The 21,605-nt window shown below is 41.8% G+C and overlaps 1 protein-coding gene across 13 annotated transcripts in view; it reads right to left on the reverse strand.

Moving 5' to 3' along the window:
• The window catches only part of DTNB (dystrobrevin beta), a 194,158-nt gene that overhangs the window by 102,213 nt on the left and 70,340 nt on the right, over window positions 1–21,605 (reverse strand). For all 13 annotated transcript variants that reach the window (XM_066266618.1, XM_066266615.1, XM_066266610.1 and 10 more), the window contains 2 exons: window positions 20,421–20,526; window positions 16,288–16,454 (listed from right to left, as the gene is read on the reverse strand). In XM_066266618.1, coding sequence (XP_066122715.1) covers window positions 16,288–16,454; window positions 20,421–20,526 — 273 coding nt within the window. The remainder of the gene's footprint in view (window positions 1–16,287; window positions 16,455–20,420; window positions 20,527–21,605) is intronic.

A 21,605-nucleotide genomic window follows, 5' to 3' on the forward strand; every position in this document is an offset into this window, starting at 1 on the left:
ATTCCTTGTACAGCACAGCCTTCAGCTCAGGGTACATGCTGATAGGCCCTGACACTTGGGAACACAACAGCCTAATGGAAAAAGCTCAGGATTGGTGCCATTGCTGTCATGTTCACTTCAAATTACTCTGAGTACATCATCCTGAGCATCAAGCTACCATCTGATGGGATCCAAGCAGAAACACAATCCTATTAAGGCCCATTAAATCCTCAGAATGACTGTGAACACTGACCACAATCGTACTCGCCATCTGTATTATCATTCTGTAACTTAAAATCCTGTAACTCTAATCATGCCTTAACTATATTCATGTTATAGTTGTTTAGCACTTCAGCTGCATTTTATTTTAAGCCCACCAAAATTAGTCATTATTATTTTATACATGATGCTTATTTAAATTTATTCATATTTACCAATTCCACTGTGTGCCACTTGTTCTTGGCTCCGATTTCTTCCTATGGCTTCAATTAATTTTTTCCCCAAAGTATTTCCCTTATTGGTTCTTTTAGCAATGGTCTCTTGGTGGCAAACCTATTGAGACTTTTTCTGAAAATATATCTTTATTTCTTCTTTGCTCTTGAATAGATTAGCTAGGTACAGAATTCTAGTTGATCTTTTCATTCTAGTCTTCAAATTCTTTAATCACCTTTCACATTTTCCATTTCCCTATAGCTGTGTTCAATATTCTCTATCCTGATTAATTTATTCTGATCTATTTTCCATGCCCCCCCCTTTTTTTTTCCTGTATTTTTCTGAAGCCGGAAACAGGGAGAGACAGTCAGACAGACTCCCGCATGCGCCCGACCGGGATCCACCCAGCACGCCCACCAGAGGGTGATGCTCTGCCCACCAGGGGGCGATGCTCTGCCCCTCCGGGGTGTCGCTCTGTTGCGACCAGAGCCACTCTAGCGCCTGGGGCAAAGGCTGAGGAGCCATCCCCAGCGCCCGGGCCATCTTTGCTCCAGTGGAGCCTCGGCTGCGGGAAGGGAAGAAAGAGACAGAGAGGAAGGAGAGGGGGAGGGGTGGAGAAACAGATGGGCGCTTCTCCTGTGTGCCCTGGCGGGGAATCGAACCCAGGACTTCTGCATGCCAGGCCGACGCTCTACCACTGAGCCAACCCACCAGGGCCATTCCCTAATTTTTGCTGTAGCTGTCTTTAATTTGCTATTTAACTCCTCTATTGAGCTTAACATTTTTAGAAATTTGCTTTGGTACTTTCTTCACATTAGCTCATTCCTCTTTTAAATATTACTCTTCCAAATTTACTTCTATTCAATATTGCTCTGGAGGTTCCAGCCAGCACAGTAAGACCAAAAGGAAAAGTTGGGTATGATTAATGTTTAAAAGTATAAAGAGTAGGATGGAGGAAACAAAGCTATCACTGTTTTCAAGTGATATAATTATTATAGAAAATCCAAAATAATCTAAGTATAAATTACTAGAATTAATGACCAATTTAAGGAAGTTGACTATATAGTGAATTAAAATACAAAAATACTTTGTATTTCCATACACCAGCAACAAGCTATTACGATATATAATTCAAAAAGGATGCCATTTGCATGACTATATACATTTGCCAAAACTCACTGAATTGTATACTTAAAGTAGGTTCATTTTATTGCGTGTAAATTATATCTCAAAGAAACTGTAGTAAAAAAGGCACCATCTACAACAGCAATAACAATGTAAAGTACACAAGAACTAATCTAATCTATATAAGACCTTTCTAGGGAAAAGTTATAAAGTTTCACTGAGAGACTGGGGAAGCAGGAAGAGTCAGTAGCTCAATCTTTTTTTTTTTTTTTTTTTCTGAGAGAGAGAGACAGGAAGGGAGAGGGATGAGAAGCATCAACTCATAGTTGTGGCACTTTAGTTGTTCACTGATTGCTTCTCATATATGCCTTGACCAGGGGGCTCCTGCCGAGCCAGTGACCTTGGACTCAAACCAGCAACCTTGGGGTCATGTTTATGATCCCACAGTCAAGCTGGAGACCCCACACTCAAGCCAGCAACCTTAGGGTTTGAACCTGGGTCCTCAGCATCCCAGGATGATGCTCTATCCATTGCACCATCACCTGGTTAGGTGGCAATAGCTCAATCTTAAAAGTTATACAGAACTTGGCAAGGGAAAGCTGGGAGGATGGGAAGGAGAAAAGAAAAAGACAGAACAACAGATTCAAAGACAAAAGTAAGAAAATAGGGTGGAACAAGCAACTTCAAATAGTTCAATACTGTCATGGTGCTCCCTGTGAGTAGACAGAAATGAAAGTCCCAGACCAAAGACATAACTATAAAAGCTTGCAAAACATACTCCCCAAGATTAAACTTCAATGTGTTATAAATCATCTCTGGTTTAGAAGTTGCTTCTAGCATACACTGAGCAGATATTTCTCTAGCTCAAATGAAGTAACAGATTGCCTAGCAGGATTGAATGAGGAGAAGAAGTGTGACCAATACTTGAGGTTTTGGCAAACAAAGGGTCTAATCAAGTATAGCAAAAAAAGCAGAGCTCACAGCACTATGGAAGTCTATTCATAGGCAGCCAGCATCCCAGGAAAGGCTGGAGGTTGGAGAGCAGGAAGGTTGGAAAATCAAGAAGAGCAGCCATGTGCCTCTTCGTACTACAGCACTCTGCAGGGCCTGGAACCTAACAGGCACTAGATATGTTTACTGGAGGGAGAGCCAGGCGCAAAGCTGTCTGCCTGGTCTAGATTGACTACTGCATGACTACCCTGGGCACCAGGAACTAACTCCAAAGCCTCTTACAAACACTGCCAAAGGTCAAAGCAGAAACAGGGCCAGCAGTTGATTAGTGACACAGACACCCTAGTCAGGAACCGAAGGCAACCACCGTGATTATCCAGCGATGCTCTGAAACAGCGTTTCCCAACTTGTCTGAAGATAAAAAAAATTCCTGTTGTACTTGTTTAAAAAACAAAACATAGCAGATTCCTTTGCCTTAACCCAGACCTACTAAGTTGTAATTCTTTGGAGAAGAGGCCTGGTACTTTATATATTTAAGAAGCAGACCAGATGATTCTTTTCAGGCAATTTTTAGAAGCACTTCTCTAAAAGTTCTTGCCAACACAAAGAAGTTAAAAAAAAAAAAAAAAGGTATAATGATTGGAAAATAACTAAGTTATTTCCCATAGATAATATAGTTATCTACCAAGAAGTCCAAGAAAACCGACTGGAAAATTATTAGAACCACATATTGCAGAAAAGCCAGTGAGATTTCCAGATGGAAATGTCCATTAAGACCACTAAAATTTAGGAATCTGAACCTAGACAAGAAGCCTGAGCTGTAACTGAAAATTGCAGAAATTTCTCAGTGTCCAGGGGGGTCATCTAAAACCGAGAGCTGTGTGAAGGCATTCAGAGAGGGGCACTGCAAGACAGAGCCGCGGATCATAACATCTGCTTTATCGTAGGTAATCAAAACGTTTAATGAATGAACAACACAGAAACATCTCATAATTGGACACTTTGTAATCACTAAGTGGAGATAAGAATGTAATGAGTACACAGTACACATACATTAAATTTTAGAGAAACAGTTCTATCCTAACCCTGTATCTGCAGATCTCACGAAAGACAAGATAAACAGGTAATCATCACTGATATACTGAGTTCATGAAGAAACAGACAATAATTCAGACTGCTGGGTCACAGAGAACCCTAACCCTCCTACACCTGGAAGAGGATACCCATTCTCCAGGTCACTTCTGGGGGCCAGCCACCTGTTTGAATCAACAAAGACTTCAAGCTGGAGAAAGGGCCATGGTTAAGGGATGACTGAGAGAGGAAACGGCTCATCTGAAGAACTGCTTGGTTCAGGTGAAGTCCCTGAAAAGGGAAACCTTCTTGTCATTTCTCTGCTCTAAGAATAACCAGGTTACCATGACTTATTGTCTCATGAACTATATACCACTACTGTCTTTAGTAAACATCTTTTTCAACAGCTCGGTTCATTTCAAATGGTCTGTCTTCAAACTCAGCATTTCTGCAGCTGTAAATGGGTTTAAGAATCGATAGTAGTCCTGGCTGGATGGCTCACTTGGCTGGAGCATTGTCTTGCAATGCAGAGGTGACTGGTTCAGTCCTCGGCTGGGGCACATACAGAAACAGATTAATGCTTCTGTCTCCCCCTTACTCCCTTCCTCTCTCTGTATTCAATAAAAATAAAAATTAAAAAAATTAAAAAAAAAAAGAATTGATAGTACATCCAAATAGCACAAATGAGGGCGATGCTCAGATGCTAAGAAGAGCAATATTTTAAAACATCCCAATCAACCTATGGAACATGCTGAGAAATGCTGTCAGAATACCTCTAGCCTATTCCTTCTCTCTCTCTCTCTCTCTCTCTCTCTCTCTCTCTCTCTCTCTCGGATGACCCTGGAAAGTGCATAATTTCAGAGGGAGGGCCTCGGACAGCGAAGCAGCCAGTTTAGCTGTGGGTCGTGGGTCGGGATAGCTTCCGGGCCCTCCTCCTCACCCCTGCACACCACCACTAACTGGAGTCAGGAGAGGAAGCCAGAGCACTGCACGTTCCTGGCAAACCCCTCGCCCACACCCCCCACAGTGGCAGTGCAGTGATCTGCCGGGGAGACTATTTGGGGCCGATTTCAGCACAACATTTATCAGAGGGTTTGTTTTTTTTTTCCTGATGAATGCATATTAACTAATTACATGGTGATCCACTGGGAGACAGGCTGGGGCACTGACGGAGAGGTCACGCTGTGCGCAAGGCAGGAGGAGAAAATCACATGATGGGTCTGGTTGTTACCTCCCTCCAGGACGTGGAGGCCTGGGGCTCCCCCAGGGAGGCTCGCCTGCAGGCAGCAAATGTGCCTCCCCAGGATTTAAAGCCTCTGGCAGCACTGCAGACAAGGAAAGTCAAGGCACTGGGCATGACATCAATGTGAAGTGGGGAGGAAGGTTCCTGACACAGGCGCCATCTTCTCACTACAAGCACAGATGTGAAATCCATTTCAGAAGAAATGGATTTGTTTCATAAGAAATCCTGGACACCTGCTCGATTCTCATTCCCATAAGGCTCTGCACATGCCCTGACATGACCCCACCTCCCACAAATCCTCAACTCTCAGACAACCTCTACTTGTCTTCATGGTCCACCGTCAGCACAATCCTCCTCTAGCTGAAAATATTTTCTCTGAATGTTGCTGTTGCCTTCTAGCTCTGGGGTGGACCTGGCTGTCCTGGAAGGCTGGGCCCTCCGAAGCCACTCTAGTGGCAGCTGCTGTCTCTCCCACCTCTCATACATCTAGATCTCCAGGCGGGGGAGGTGTCCTCTGAAAGTCTCAGGCTGTTCTCAGACCCTTTCTCCTTTTCCTTAAAATCTCAGTTTTGAATGTCATATCATCAGACTCAAATCCTAAATATCCCTCCATAGTGGAGTCCAACATTACCAATGTCATAATTCTTAGTGACTTCAACATCCACACAGTTGACCTTCCCAATACATGAGATAGAATGGGTGGAACAGTGGCCCCCCCCAAAGTTATGTCAGCATCCTAATTTCTGGAAGATGAGAACATTAACTTATGTGGCAAACAAGTGAACTTCCCTTTTATAGCAGAATATGAGATTAAGTTAAGGATCTTGAGAGAAAAATTTTTTCCTGGGTTATCTGGGTGGGCCCAAAACACAATCATATGTATCAGAGGAGAACAGAGACAAGAGGAAGGAGCAATGTGACCAACGAGGAAGAGACTGAATGGTGCAGCCACAAGTCAAGGATTGCCAACAGCCACCAGAAGCTGGCAACAGCCAAGAATAGTATGATTGCTAACTTAACTGTCAACCTGCCTGGGCTATGGGGTACCCAGTTATTTGGTCAAATATTATGTTGAGGGTTCCTATGAGGGTATTTTTGGATGAGATTCAGGTACAAATCAGTAGCCTGAATAAAACAGATTTCCCCCCCGTAATGTAGGTGGGCCTCGTCCAATCAGTTGAAAGCCTGAATAGAAAAAGAAGGCTGAACCTCCCCTAAGAGAGAATTCCTCCTCATGACTACCTTTGAACCGGGACACTGGCTTTTTCCTGCCTTAAGAATAGTATTGATACACTGTCTCTTCCTGGGTCTTAAGTCTAGCCTTGGGACCAAAACTACTATACATGATCAGTTCTCCTGGTTCAAAGGCCTTCAGACTCAGGCTGGAACGACACCATCAGCTCTTCTGGGTTGCCAGCTTGCCAACTCAACCTGCATAGCTGAAGACTTGTCAGCTTCCATAATCATGTGAGCCAATTCCTTATAAATTTTCTTCATATTTATATCTCTCTTCTTTGTTTTATTTCTCTGGAGAAGACTAACTAATACAAATAGATGCTATCATAGACATCTTTTTTTTAATTTATTCATTTTTTTTTTAGAGAGGAGAGACAGAGAAAGAGACAGAGAGAGAAGGAGGAAGGAGCAGGAAGCATCAACTCCCATACGTGCCTTGACCAGGCAAGCCCAGGGTTTCAAACCGGTGATCTTGGCATTTGAAGTTGACACTTTATCCACTGTGCCACCACAGGCCATAGACATCTTGATTTTAAACTTTTGGTATCCAAAACAGTGAAAGAATAAATGCATTAAGCCACCAAAATTGTGGTAATTTATTTTTCTTTTTTTTTTAAAGAGAGTGAGAAAGAGATAAAGGGAGAGAGAGATGAGAAGCACCAACTTGTAGTTGCATCACTTTAGTTGTTCACTGATTGCTTCTCATATGTGTCTTGACCAGGGGGCTCAAGTAACCCCTTGCTCAAGCCAGCGACCTTGGGCTCAAACCTGTGACCTTGAGATCACTGACATGATCCCATGCTCAAGCCAGCAACCCCGCGGCTCAAGCTGGCAAGCCTGCACTCAAGCCAGATGAGCCCATGCTCAAGTCGGTGACCTCGAGGTTTCGAACCTGGGACCTTGGTGTCCTAGGTCAATGCTCTGTCCACTGTGCCACCACTAGTCAGGCTGTTGTAATTGTTTATGACAGCCCTAGGAAACTTACATACTAGTCTTCATGGAACTAACTCCCCTCCTTCAACAACCTTCCCCCAATCTATCCTGGCCACCAGTTTCATAGTCACATCACAGAATATTTTATTGCCAATCATTGTACATCATCTAAAATCACAATTTCAAGTACCTTACTCGCATGCCAACTTCTAAATTTCTAGCTAACTCCTAACACCCTGCCTTGAACAGTATTCCAACAACAGAGAGACCTATGCTCCATTGAGCCTACCACCTTCAATTAATCCCTTTTCTCCCCGATGGCCTCATTTCTCTACACACAACCTACACTCCACAGTCCATTAATTCATCGCTGTCCAGCAGTGTATTCAGGTTCTGATTCTCTCACCTTCTCAGGTCAGCCCTTTTTTATTTCAGTAATTCTTGTGGGTATGAAGTGGCATCACATTGTGGTTTTGATTAGACATTTCCCTAATGACTAATTGTGTAGAACGTCTTTTCACGTGCTTTTTGGTCATTTGTATGTCTGGTTTGGAAAATGTCTATTCAGATCCTTTGCCCATTTTTCCACCTAGTTAATTTACTTTTTTTTAAATTGTGGTACAAAATACACAACAAAAATTTACTATGTTAACCATTTTTTTTTTCTTTTTTTTTTTTTTTTTTCTTTTCATTTTTCTGAAGCTGGAAATAGGGAGAGACAGTCAGACAGACTCCCGCATGCGCCCGACCGGGATCCACCCGGCACGCCCACCAGGGGCGAAGCTCTGCCCACCAGGGGGCGATGCTCTGCCCATCCTGGGCGTCGCCATGTTGCGACCAGAGCCGCTCTAGCGCCTGGGGCAGAGGCCACAGAGCCATCCCCAGCGCCCGGGCCATCTTTGCTCCTATGGAGCCTTGGCTGCAGGAGGGGACGAGAGAGACAGAGAGGAAAGCGCGGCGGAGGGGTGGAGAAGCAAATGGGCGCTTCTCCTGTGTGCCCTGGCCGGGAATCGAACCCGGGTCCTCCGCACGCTAGGCCGACGCTCTACCGCTGAGCCAACCGGCCAGGGCCATGTTAACCATTTTAAAATGTACAATTTAATAGTGCTAACTTTATTCACAGTGTTGCAAAGCAGATCTGAACTTTTTCATCTTGTCAATCTGAAACTTGATAATGATTAAACAATTCTCCTTCTTTCCTCCTCAAACAGCTCCTGGTAACCAACATTCTACTTTTCCTCTGCCCATGGTTAAATTGGTTTATTTGCTGTTTTTTGCTGTTGCTGAGTTATAAGAGTTCTTGATAACTGGGTACAAGTCACTTATCAAAGATATGATTTAAAAAGTTTCTCCTTTTCAGTGGGCTTTTTACTTTTTTGATGGTATCTTTTGAAGCATCAAAGTTTTAAATTTTGATGAAGTTCAATTTATCTGCTTTTCTTCTGTTGCTTGTGCTTTTAGTATCATGTCTAGGAAGGTACCATATACTCCAAGGTCACAAAGATGTTTGTTCTAAGAGTTTTCTAGCAAAAAGATAAGTCAACAATTTTAATTGTTCTTGGTCTATAACAGGGGTATTCAATCTTTTTATACCTACCGCCCACTTTTGTATCTCTGTTAGTAGTAAAATTTTCTAACCGCCCACCAGTTCCACAGTAATGGTGATTTATAAAGTAGGGAAGTAACTTTACTTTATAAAATTTATAAAGCAGAGTTACAGCAAGTTAAAGCATATAATAATAATTATTTACCAAGTGCTTTATGTCAGATTTTCACTGTTTGGTGAATAAATCTTTATAAAACAACTTACTATATAGTTAAATGTATCTTTTTATTTATACTTTGGTTGCTCCACTATTGCCCACCTTGAAAGCTGGAATGCCCACTAGTGGGCAGTAGGGACCAGGTTGACTACCACTGGTCTATAACAACACAATTTGCTCTGATTCCTTAAAGGAAATGGTTTAATATCACTAATACCCAAACAAGTACAGTAGATGTATATAAGTTGCCCATTAACATTTATTTTTAAAAAAGAATATTAACAGAGATTGTTAAATAAATCCAAATACTTCTTCATTCATAGTCTATTTTGAAGAAAAGGATAAGTAACTTTCTTCAAAGGTGAAGTGTGCCACCTGCTGGGAAGAAAGGTGAAATTTTCACAGCACCAACTGACTTACATAACTACCTCTACTGAGGCACTTGACTAACAAACTGTACCTGTACATGTCATATAAACACTCTCTCTCTTTCTCTTCCTGCCACAGAGTAACCAAGCGGGGATCACTCTCTTGGTACAGTGAAGACCGGGTGAGCAGAGATCTGAATGTAAGGCACTGGGGGCAGAGAATGGGAATTGTCGTTTTTGTGTCCAGACTCTTTGCATATCAAGAAAGGGTTAAGGGTTATGTATATGTTACGATAATTAAAAGAAAGGAAGAAGGAAGGGAAGTGGGATTAACTAGGTCACCTTCTCCATAGGACTCCACCAGGATGCCTGCTCACTGCCCTCACTCCTCTCTCAGTCAGACGGGTTGGGTTTAGAGAATAAACATGCCTGGCTCAGCCTCTTCCCCTCCCTGGTTTCCTGCGACCTGCAGACGCCACAGAGCACACACATTCCCCTGCTCTGGAGCCGTGAGCGCCAGGCTCTGCTCCCTGCTGGAACGGCCCACATTACGGCTGGGGGGATGGATGTTCAATTCAGGGGCTACTAGCAAATTCAACTGTTTCCTCACCATCAAAACCACTTTCTCAAACAAGCTGCCATCTTCCTAACTCTTGGCTGCAATCATGAATGGGAGCAACTGAAGGGGGATTAATTGGGTCTCCTAAAATCCAAATAAGAATTACTATTAGAAAGTGTTAGATATTCACTGACAAAGTTGTCCACACTTGCAGTCACAATCTCTCTCCCTTTCCCTCCTGAATGCACTATGATCAGGTGTCTGTCCCCACCACAGAGACTGACTATTAGACAAAGAGCAGGTCTCAGGCTTCTGACCTCAGTATGAGCAGCATGGGACAGTCGATCACTTCCTTCTCATCAACACACTCTCTTCACTGTTGCCCACAACAGCCCACTCTCCTGGTTTCCACTCCATTTCACTGGGTGCTGGATCTTCCTCTCCTCCCAGGTCCCTCAACATAGGCAGCGGGCTCCAGGGGTCAGTTTTTTTCATCTTCTCTTATCTCCCTCACTCACTTAGTGGTATCATCCAGTCTCATGGCTTTAAATGGCTCCCAAATGAATATTTCTACCTCAGACATCTCCTTGAAGTTCAGGTTCATATACAATGGCCTATTCAACAACTCCAAATATACATCTAAATTCAACATCTCCAAAACTGAACCTTTTTTCCTAAACACGTGCCGTGCATAGCCTTTCCCATCTCAGCTGATGACATTTCCAACCTCCTAATTGTTTAGGACAAAATCTTAGTTTCCTCTGACTCTTTTCTTCTTACAAGCCATATTCAACCCATTAGGCTGATTCATAAAATATATCCTAATTCAGTCCTTTTTTATTTGTCCTATCTTATTTTAATTATTGCAATCATTTCTCCTAAACAGTCTCTTGGCAACTATCTTTTTCTTCCAGTTTCCTCTTTACCTGGCATCTAGATCAATATTTTTCAAGGTTTTATTTATTGATTTTTAGAAAGAGGGGCCATGGCCGGTTGGCTCAGTGGTAGAGCGTCGGCCTGGAGTGTGGGGGGACCCGGGTTCGATTCCCGGCCAGGGCACACAGGGGAAGCGCCCATCTGCTTCTCCACCCCCCCTCCTTCCTCTCTGTCTCTCTCTTCCCCTCCCGCAGCCAAGGCTCCATTGGAGCAAAGATGGTCCCGGGCGCTGGAGATGGCTCCTTGGCCTCTGCCCCAGGCGCTAGAGTGGCTCTGGTTGTGGCAGAGCTATGCCCCGGAGGGGCAGAGCATCGCCCCCTGGTGGGCAGAGCATCGCCCCTGGTGGGCGTGCCGGGTGGATCCCGGTCGGGCGCATGCGGGAGTCTGTCTGACTGTCTCTCCCCGTTTCCAGCTTCAGAAAAAAAAAAAGAAAAAGAAAAAAAAAAGAAAGAAAGAGGAGAGAGGAGAGAGAGGAGAGAGAGGGAAAGAGAGGGAGAGAGAAAGGAGAAAGGAGCAGGAAGTATCAACTCATAGTAGTTTCTTCTTGTATATGCCTCGACTCGGCAAGCCCGGGATTTCAAACCGGCAACCTTCGCATTCCAGGTCAAAGCCCTATCCACTGTGCCACCACAGGCGAGGCCAGATCAATCATTTTAAACTACACATCAAGTCAGGTGATTTTTCTACTGAAAACCCTATAAAGACTCCTCATGTCCTTCAGAGTAAAAGACAAAGTCCTCACGATGGCCAACAGGCCCTCAGTAATTACCTTCCTGACCTCCTCTCCTACAATGCTCCCCCTGCTCACCCACTTTGGCTTCCCTGCTGTTCCCTGAACTCAATCCTGTCCTAGGGCTTTAACACTCCAGCTCTTTTCCAGACATCTGTTGGTGGACATCTATGACTTTGCTCAACTCTCACTTTCTCAACAAGGCCTACCTGATTCTCCCTACCCTACTCCTGATTCCTCTTTCTAATTTATTGCTCATGTGAGAGTCCAGTGTGAACTGGCAGGGGAGGTCTGACCCATCCATTCAGGTATCCAGCCCTCTTTCATTTAGGGCTTCTGCATTTGCTAGTTTCTTTGGAGATATTCCCATTTGGCCAATGTATATAGGGAGCGGGAAGGGTTAAGGTAGAGAAGATGCTTTCATCTACAACTGCTTTTAACTGTCCTGACCCAGAAGTAACAAGGATCACTTCCAAACAAATTCCACTGGTGACAACTAATCATATGGCTCCATCTGGCTGCAATGAGGATGGGCTATATATTCTAGCTATATGTCCAGGAAAAAAAGAAGTACTTGGACATTGGTGAGTACTTTTAACAATTAAATCTTTTTTGTTCCCTTTTCCTAAACATAAAACACACTCATACCCCTCCTATCCCCCTAAAGAAAACCTGACCACATGTACTCTTTAGGATACAACCTATGAACTAAAAATGCATCATATGTTCAATTCCCAGTCAGGGCACACAGAAGTGATCATCTGCTTCTCCACTCCTCCCCCTCCCCCCTTCTATCTCTCTCTCTCTCTCTCTCTTCCCCTCCTGCAGCCATAGTTCAACTGGCTTGAGCGCATCAGCCCCGGTGCTGAGGATGGCTCCATGGAGCCTCTGCCTCAGGTGCTAAAAATAGCGAGTATGGCCCCAGACGGGGGTCACTGGGTGGATCCCAGATGGGGTGTATATGGGAGTTTGTCTATTTCCCCTCCTCTCACTTGGAAAAGAAGAAGAAAAAAAGATAAAAACACAAAATATCTGCACCCTCTCTCCCCAGACCCAATATTCATGGTGGAACAGGAGCAGGAGACTTTTCTTTATCCAAAATCTCATCCAGCTATGTATGGGCATGCCATCCTAAGGGGGCATTTAACCCTTACAACACATCTCCTGACAGAGCAAGTTCTAGGTCTTCAAGTATTTTTTAAGTACAAATAGTGCATCGCTTGCCCAGTCCAGGCTCAGGGTTCTTGCCGATATAATTCCCCCCAAACTTAGTAGGCCTCTGATTTGTTTCCTGTCAGTTCCATGTGTGGTAATGACACACAGAGTTCTTCCCTAGATTAATTCACAAACCTGATTTATGTCTTTGCCTTCATGACTCCTGCTTTCAACTTACAGATGCCACCTGGAAGCCACATGAAACAACGGGCCAGTGGTTTCCAACTTTGGCTTCACAAGAGAATCACTTAGGGGCACTTAAAAAAACCTGCCTGTGTCCACATTTCATGTTCTCCAGACCCATTAAATTAGAAGCGATATAGGTAGGACCAAGGTGATTCTGATAGAGTGGCCAAGAACAAGAACCTGTACCCTTAATCTGATCTTTGCCACAGGACTAACTGAGCCACATTTTTGAGCTGAGGAAGTTTGCTAGGTCTTTGTTGCTCAAAGCCTTTTTCAACTCTTAACTCTTGCTCTCTAAGGTCTAGATACAATCTTTCTTCTTATTGTCCCAAGGGTCAGAACTTTCTTTATTCCCTTTCAGATTCTGCTTGAAAACCAGTGAATTCTTTCATAAGCTCATCTCTTTCCTGTAACACCTTATCAATCATAGTTAACACACACACTCACCCTCTGATCCTGTCCAACATCTGACATAGAGCTCAGTTGGCATGAGGTGCGCCTTCCAAGTCATCACAGATAACAAATTTGCCATATGGTCTCTACTGCATCACGTGGGTTTGTCTCCCGCCTCCAATATCAGGGTCCACATAAGTGTACCACCTGACTGCTAAGCCAATGACACACATTTCAAGGTTTTGTTCTAACAGCACTTCCCCTCTGGTACCAACTACTGTGGCAAAAACTAAAACCTTAGTAGCTTAACACAAAGTTAAGCTTAAGTAGAGAAACACTTAATATTTCTCTCTTGCTCCCATCAAAGTCAAACAGGTTGGCAAGATTCTTCCCAACCCATTATTCAAGGACCCGGTTTCCTTCCACTTTCTGTTTTCATTGTCCTTTGGGTCCTAATGACATTCTCTTCACAGACAGGACAGAAGAGGCATCAAGCTTTAACTGTCTTGTCCTGGGACAGCACATATCGCTCTGCTCACATTCCACTTGTGAGAGCTACTCATGTGGTCTTCCTGGATACAGGGGGACTGAGAAATGCGATCTGAATGTGTGCCCCACAAAGAGAGGAAAATAGTGATGTTGGTGGGCCCTAGCAGTCTCTTTCATACCCCTTATTATTTAAGCTGCACAAGGGTAGGAATCTTTGTCTGGTTTATTGATAGATGTATCCCTCACGCCTGTTACAATGTCTGGCACAGAGCAGGTGCTAAAAAAATACCTTTGGAATGAATAATGAATGGACAGAATGAATCATGCATATGAACACCATATGGCATTTTTTCTATAATAAAGGCAAATGAATGGATTGATGACTAAAAGAATAATGAATCACACTGCATAGCTTAGATAAAACATTAAATAGAAACTTTTGGAAAAATCAAAATAAACCTAAGCACCAACAGTACACATAAATCTACAATACAAATTCATATATGAGTTGGTTAAATGCACACCAAATTCATCCATTGTGAACATACAGAAACATTTATTCAAGATACTAGTGCAAACAGAGTAGCCAATATTTAAAGAAATTAATATTAAACAAATCACACATCTAATTTTTAAGGTAGAAACTTTTCTTACATTGGCCTAAAACTTCCCCCTTAGTTTTCTCAAAGAGCAAAGGCATTGCATATACAGAATCTAAATCTTGAAAACAAGTCATACACACACACTCACTGCTAAAAGACCTTACCACTATGCATCTACCATATAATACATACTCATCAAAATTCAAAATGGACACATTTATATCAGCTTCAAAATTATATATGCTGATAATACTTGGTTTTTCTTGAAATTTTAATTAATTATAGCAAAAATGAATTAATAAAATAGAAAAAAATAACAGCTCAAATAATAATAACAAATAGGGCTAAGACTCACTTCACACAAGTGCGGTGAGGCTCAAGCAGAAACATGAGAATTCACTCGTGATTTCCATACTTTATATACTTTATATATTATAGCTCAATGAAAATTCAACAGAGCATATGAAAACCTGCTTTGTAAATCATAAAGCCACACTGAAACAGTCATTTGTCTTTAAATAAATGTAAAATTCCCATTTCCAAAGGGTTATACATCAGCTAAATGAGCAAGGTCAAACTAGGGTGAACAAGAAGATCCTCACTCTCCTAGCCCAAACATCTAGAATGAGACTATTCATCAGCAACATCCCAGGAAGTCAGTCATTACTAAAGGAAATGGAGCAAAGAGATATCTCAGCGTAGAGACTTTTGAACAAAATACCGTGGAAAAAACATTAACAAATCAAAGAATACAGTGGGATTCTGGTACTTCAGGAGGGAGAAAAGTTACAATTTGAAAATGTATAAATTCTCTTCAGTCAATGAAAAATAGAAGAAAACAACCTGATTTCATTTTTTCCTTTGTTTAAAAAATTGCTCAAACCAAAACTATTGGAATTAAAACACAAGACCCAGAATAGGATGTTCAATTTAGCAAAATTTTATGGTTATATGGTTAACGGTAGCTGAAAACCTAACTAATAATAATAAAAAAAGATCTCTAACACATTGTCAGACATGTAGGAAGTATACAATTGGGTTGAAGTTTGTTCTTTAAAAAACAAACAAACAAACAAATTCCTGATGTAAACTTAATTGCATTTTCTTAGTTGAGTTTTAAGAAAGACCCAGAATAGGATGTTTTTTTCCTATTAGACTCAGAATAGGATGTTTTTCCTCTAACTAGAAAAAAATTTTTTTTTTTTAAACTTAATACTTAAAGTCCAGTAGAATGTCCAGGCTTAACAACCTAGATCCTAAATTATACCAATAACCCTATATATTTTCTATCCTTTAGTAAACAAACCAACAAACAAATAAAACTAGAGAAAAATGTTTTCAAACACGGCCATAGCAACTTTTTGGAAATAAAACTATGGCATTTAAAAAACTTGAAATAAATTTAAAGGGAAGGACAAAAATTATTGTTACATGATTTCTAAACACCACACAAAAATCAGACCTCAATCTCCACCTAAATATTATTACTTTAAAGACTATTTCTGAAAGCAAGGACACCAACGTGGCAGTGGTAAAAACAGTATTTTCCCGACCTGCTTTCTTTGCAATACGTACTTAAATCCTATAGGCCCTGGCCAGTTGGCTCAGTGGTAGAGTATCAGCCTGGAGTGTGAATGTCCTGGGTTTGATTCTCAGTCAGCACACACAGAAGAAGCAACCATCTGCTTCTCCACCCCTCCCTTTCTCTCTCTCTCTCTCTCTCTCTCTCTCTCTCTCTTCCTCTCCTGCAGCCATGGCTCCATTGGTTTGAGCGTATCACCCTGGGCACTGCGGATGGCTCCATGGAGCATCCACCTCAGGTGCTAAAAATAGCTCAGTTGCGAGCATGGCCCCAGGTGGACAGAGCATTGGCCCCAGATAGGGATTGCCAGGTAGATCCTAGTCAGGGTACATGCAGGAGTTTGTCTCTCTATATCCCTTCCTCTCACTTGGAAAAAGAAGAAAAATTAACAAATAAATAAACAAACCCGCATCTACCCGGAAACAGGCCCAAGTGCTGTTACTGATGGAACAGAGGAACAGCTGGGGACACAGACTGAAACACAAAGCAGTTACCCAAGAGGAATGCTCCTTCATCTGGTGTTGGTTGCTGTGAGGGCCACTGGCATGGCCACGCCAAAAGCAATTTTGGCAGAGCTGGTAATTGTGGCACTGCTGGCATCGGTACCGGAAACCCATCATACTCTCGCACCGGCAATAGGAGCACTCCACAGGATGGAAGACTTGCCGGAGGGGAGGAATCGGGGGAGGAGTCAGGGGAAGAGGGCAGCGGGGAAGGGATGGGACAAGAGGGAGAAAAAAATCATTTTCATTTGAACAATAAAGTCAATACAGTGGAAAACCAAATCAAACATAAAAGAGCAAAGGTAAAAATAAAATTAGAACTGAAGATTCCAAGTTGTCTCCTAGTTAGTTAATTTAACCAGCCATTTATTAGAATAAAGGAAAAAGACAGTATGAAAATATTTTTTCAACCACCTTAGAAAATAGCCAATTTCTTCCTTTAAAATGAAACTCATGTTTCTCAAAATTAGATAAATATACAATAAGGAGGAAAGAGGAATCTTCACTCCAAAATTTCTTTTCCAAACCTATGACTTTTTAAAGATATAAACCACTGCTAGTTGTATGTATTTTTGTTTCCTCCACTAACGTAAAATCCATGGAAGCCAAGACAATGTACTATGTATCACTGTTACCTGCAAATGGTGTTTTACTCAGTACCTTGGACTGATTACCTGCAAATATTGGCTGAATTAAATATTACCAAATACCTGGGCACAAAAGATAACTGGTAAAAAATAAGGCTAGACATATCAAAATAGTAGGTGTGGTTAAGAGCTCTAAGTAGCAGCATAAAAATAATGAAGGAACAGTGATTTGGAGGAAGGGAAACTCGGTGATCTGCAGCTCTTTTCTCTACCTCCCTGGGCTTCTTACCTTACGAAAAACTGTCAGGTGGCAGTCCAGATTCACAGAGATTACTAGGCTTCTCTTACAGCCTGAAAGTCTAGTTCACTGAGTGGGAAGTGGGCAACACACAACTATATATTACAGACTGTTATTTATACTTTTAAATGTTGGGAGTCTAGGCCCTGGCCAGTTGGTTCAGTGGTAGAGCATTGGCCTGGCATGTGAATGTCTCAGGTTCAATACCTGGTCAGGGCATACAGGAGAAGCAACCATCTGTGTCTCTGCCCCCCTCCCATTTTCTCCCTCTTCTCCTTCTGCAGGCATAGCTTGACTGATTCAATTGTGTTGGCCCTGGGCACTGAGGATGCTCTGTGGAGCCTCTGAAGCCTCCGCCTCAGGCACTAAACATTGCTCAGTTGTGAGCATCAGCCCCAGATGGGCAGAGCACTGGCCCCAGATAGGGGTTGCCGGGTAGATCCCAGTTGAGCACATGTGGGAGTCTGTCTCTTTATCTCCCCTCTTCTCACTTAAATTTAAAAAAAAATGTTGGTAGCATAATTGTTCCTCTGGCAAGTCAATTCTGAATAGAAGAAATGAAAAGTCAACAGGAAAGAAGTATACAGTAGTCAAATTTTCACCTAAATGACTCTTTCTAGCACTTTATACACAAAGCCTACCTTATCTCAATTTTAAGGATTTTTAGTCCTGCTTCCAAAAAAAGTCCAAAAAAACTAATAATTGAGCACTAGGTGAGAAAACAATATAACAAGATCACTAAAGACAAAAAGAAAAGTAAAATAGAAATAAGAAATCCAAAGGACATACTTACTGCCTCTAAGAAATTCAATCTTTTGCCATCAAAAAGTTTCTAAGGAATCATGAAAATGCTAAGAGTCTATGTTCCAAACTAAAACTATACAACCTAGCAGAGTTCTGCCAGACAACATACTCCCAAATTAATCTGTAGCTAACATCAATCCAGTCAACAGCAGTGCAGCCAATACTTATAATCCCATATCATTATTTTGGGTTAATATTATATGACATGGGCCCTGGCCGGTTGGCTCAGCGGTAGAGCGTCGGCCTAGCGTGCGGAGGACCCGGGTTCGATTCCGGCCAGGGCACACAGGAGAAGCGCCCATTTGCTTCTCCACCCCTCCGCCGCGCTTTCCCTCTCTGTCTCTCTCTTCCCCTCCCGCAGCCGAGGCTCCGTTGGAGCAAAGATGGCCCGGGCGCTGGGGATGGCTCTGTGGCCTCTGCCCCAGGCGCTAGAGTGGCTCTGGTCGCAACATGGCGACCCCCAGGATGGGCAGAGCATCGCCCCCTGGTGGGCAGAGCGTCGCCCCTGGTGGGCGTGCCGGGTGGATCCCGGTTGGGCGCATGCGGGAGTCTGTCTGGCTGTCTCTCCCTGTTTCCAGCTTCAGAAAAATGAAAAAAAAAAAAAAAAATTATATGACATGTATATTAATATTAAATAGTCAAATATATTATGATAATTTTGGTTGAACATATATGTCTACATGATTTTCCCTCTCTTATACGCCAGCCAGGAGCCAACCAGTGATTACATTAGTCAGTGAATGGGTGACCAGGTAGAAAACGCAGAGAACCAGAACGAGGAAAGAACGAGTATGCTGGGTCAATTACAAATAAGGTCAGGTTTTGGTAAAGCATCCTTTTTGGAAGAATGCATCATATGGTAGTTATCTTCTGATATACTATACACTTGAATTAGTAAACTAGTATAAAAAGTGCAACTTTTGCTTAAGCAAATAAATAGCTGTCCTTAGGAATAGAACTTCGATACAACTCAAGTGATGAATTTCATAAGAAATAAAGGGTCCAAACAACAACAGCAAAAAACTAAAAATACCATAATTTATTTTGTTTCCCATCATAAACATTAAGATATGTAGATAAATGTTAGTGTGATAAGTAACATTTTATTCTCTAGGTAGTCCCATAATTTCATAATATTTCTGTCTCTAAGAAAAATATCAACCACATAAGAATATAATCAATAAATACAAAGTCACAATAAAATGTTCATATGAATAATAATACATCATGACAAATGAGATTCTATCTGGTATAGCAGATACAAAATTATTTTATAAAAATGAATCAGCTATGAAACAACCAAAACACTTAAGGCTTTAAAAGTATTGCCTTCCAAAGAACTGATAATACTGTGATAATTTAACAGTATAAATTTCTATCCAAAAAGCCTATTAAAATTTTTAGCTATTTTTGGTGTGGCCTGTGGTGGCACAGTGGATAGGCATCGACCTGGAACACTGAGGTCACCAGTTCAAAACCCTGGGCTTGCCCAGTCAAGGCACATATGACAAGCAACAGCAAGCAATGAATGACTAAAGTAAAGCAACTATGAGTTGATACTTCTCACTGCCCCCCCTCAAAATCGATAAATAAAAAATATATTTTTAAGATTTTTATTTATTGATTTTAGAGAGAGGAGAGAGAGAATGGGGGTGGGGGAAGGAGCGGAAACTATCAACTCAGTAGTTGCTTTTTATATGTGCCTTGACTGGGCAAGCCCAGGGTTTCAAACCAGAGACCTCAGCATTCCAGGTCGATGTTTTATCCACTGCGCCACCACAAGTCAGGCAATAAATAAAATGTTTAAAGTAATTTTTAAAGCTATTTCACTCTGGTCAAGAGATTGTAGGCCTTTAAAAAAAATAATCCTGAATCCCAAATCTCAGGTACTTATGCACTACCACAGTTCAAAAGAATAAAATGTATGGATATGAGGGGGAGAAAATAAAGTACAGAAGTGTTTTCATTCCTACAAAAGGAAACAGGAGGGCTCTGCTTTTCAGTGCCTTTCAGCTAGCACTGTTCTGTGTGTGGGCGAAGAGACAGGCCAGAGCCCGGAGAGGAGGCAGGTCACACCGAAAAACCACAGCCCTCCCCTGAACAAACTCAACATCTTGAACAGGGAGATAAACAGATAGCAACAGCAGAAAAAACTAAGAAGGTACTAGGAGGGATTCTGAGAATAATTCAAGGTTAAACAGTAAAGGAAACAACTGAAGATGTGTGAAACGCAGTACGAAATTCTATCTGAGCTACTTTCCTGCAAATGATTCAAAAATAATTACAGTTTTAGTAGTTGATATTTAATATATCCTATTTTTTTTGTCTATGATTTTCATAAACGGAAGGAAAAAAGAAGCCATGGATATTACACATACTCTCGATTCATATGCTTCCTCTAGCATAAAGCACTGAATGATACAAGGTCTGCTTACCATTCTCAACATGGGCAAGCCTGTGCATGAGAGGTAGCCAGACAAGGCACTGGGGAGGCGGGTCGGCCATCATTGTGTCTAAAAACATATTTAGCATTATCTTTTTCTGTGAAGAGAAGAAAAACAAATACATTTTCTATTTTTCAAGTACTGAACAAGTTAACTTAGGACTCTCCCAACCAAGTTATAATGAATTATGTAGGACATTTTATTGCCAAATAAAATATTACACTATACATACTCCTATATTCAAATGCATTTCCACATACATTATTTTATCTGAGTCTTAAAATAACCGTATAAGGTGAATAGGTTAGGTCTTACTATTTACATTTCAGAGATGAGAAAATAAAAGAACAAAGCATTTAAATGACATGTGAAGGTCCTGCCCAAATCAGACACAAGGCAAGACTAGATCACTGATATCCTTCAAATGACCACTATTCCTGTCATGCAGCGGGGAAGCACCCAGCCACACCTGATTATAAAAGATCAATGAGAACAGGAACTACAGCTGTCTGGCTGTCTACCACATTTCTAGCATTTCTTAACAGTGCTGGGCACACACAAGGCATAGTGATAGTTGAAAAAACTCCAACGTGAGGGGCAAACAATCTTAGACATCATTTAACAACCTTCTTATAGAAGAGAAAACTAAAGCTCAGAGTAGTTATTTGACCAAGTCACAGAGGTAGTTATCAATATAAGATGGGTGAGACTAGAATCTAAGTATCCCAATGCCCATCACAGTGCTCCCTCCATCACACCTTTTCCCTGGCTATACTGCATTTCTCTGTCTTACCTTATTTCTCTCTTTTAAACAAATATATAGCAAGTTTCCACTGCATGGGAAACACTGATAAAATTACATCCCATGTGGACACAGAAAATTAGAGAACAGTCTAGAAAAAAAGTCATGTAATGTAAACAAAAGAAATTCTCAATAATATTTCAAATGAATGAATTCTCTTTTCATTTTTCATAACTCACAAAATACCTTTCCAGCTCCAAAAGGAAAAGAAAAATGGAGGAAAAGGCAGTGCCAGACATCCCTAACTCTAACCTGAACACCTAGGTCCCCGCTTCAAACTTTATTCCAGAAGGAGAGTGAATACAGGAGAATTAGAGGTGCACAGCCCAGTGAGTGGGCCTTATCCAAGCCCTGCCTACCAGTCAGAGGCTGAG

Source organism: Saccopteryx bilineata, chromosome 3 (genome assembly GCF_036850765.1).
Source record: "Saccopteryx bilineata isolate mSacBil1 chromosome 3, mSacBil1_pri_phased_curated, whole genome shotgun sequence".
NCBI classification, from domain to species: Eukaryota; Metazoa; Chordata; class Mammalia; order Chiroptera; family Emballonuridae; genus Saccopteryx; species Saccopteryx bilineata.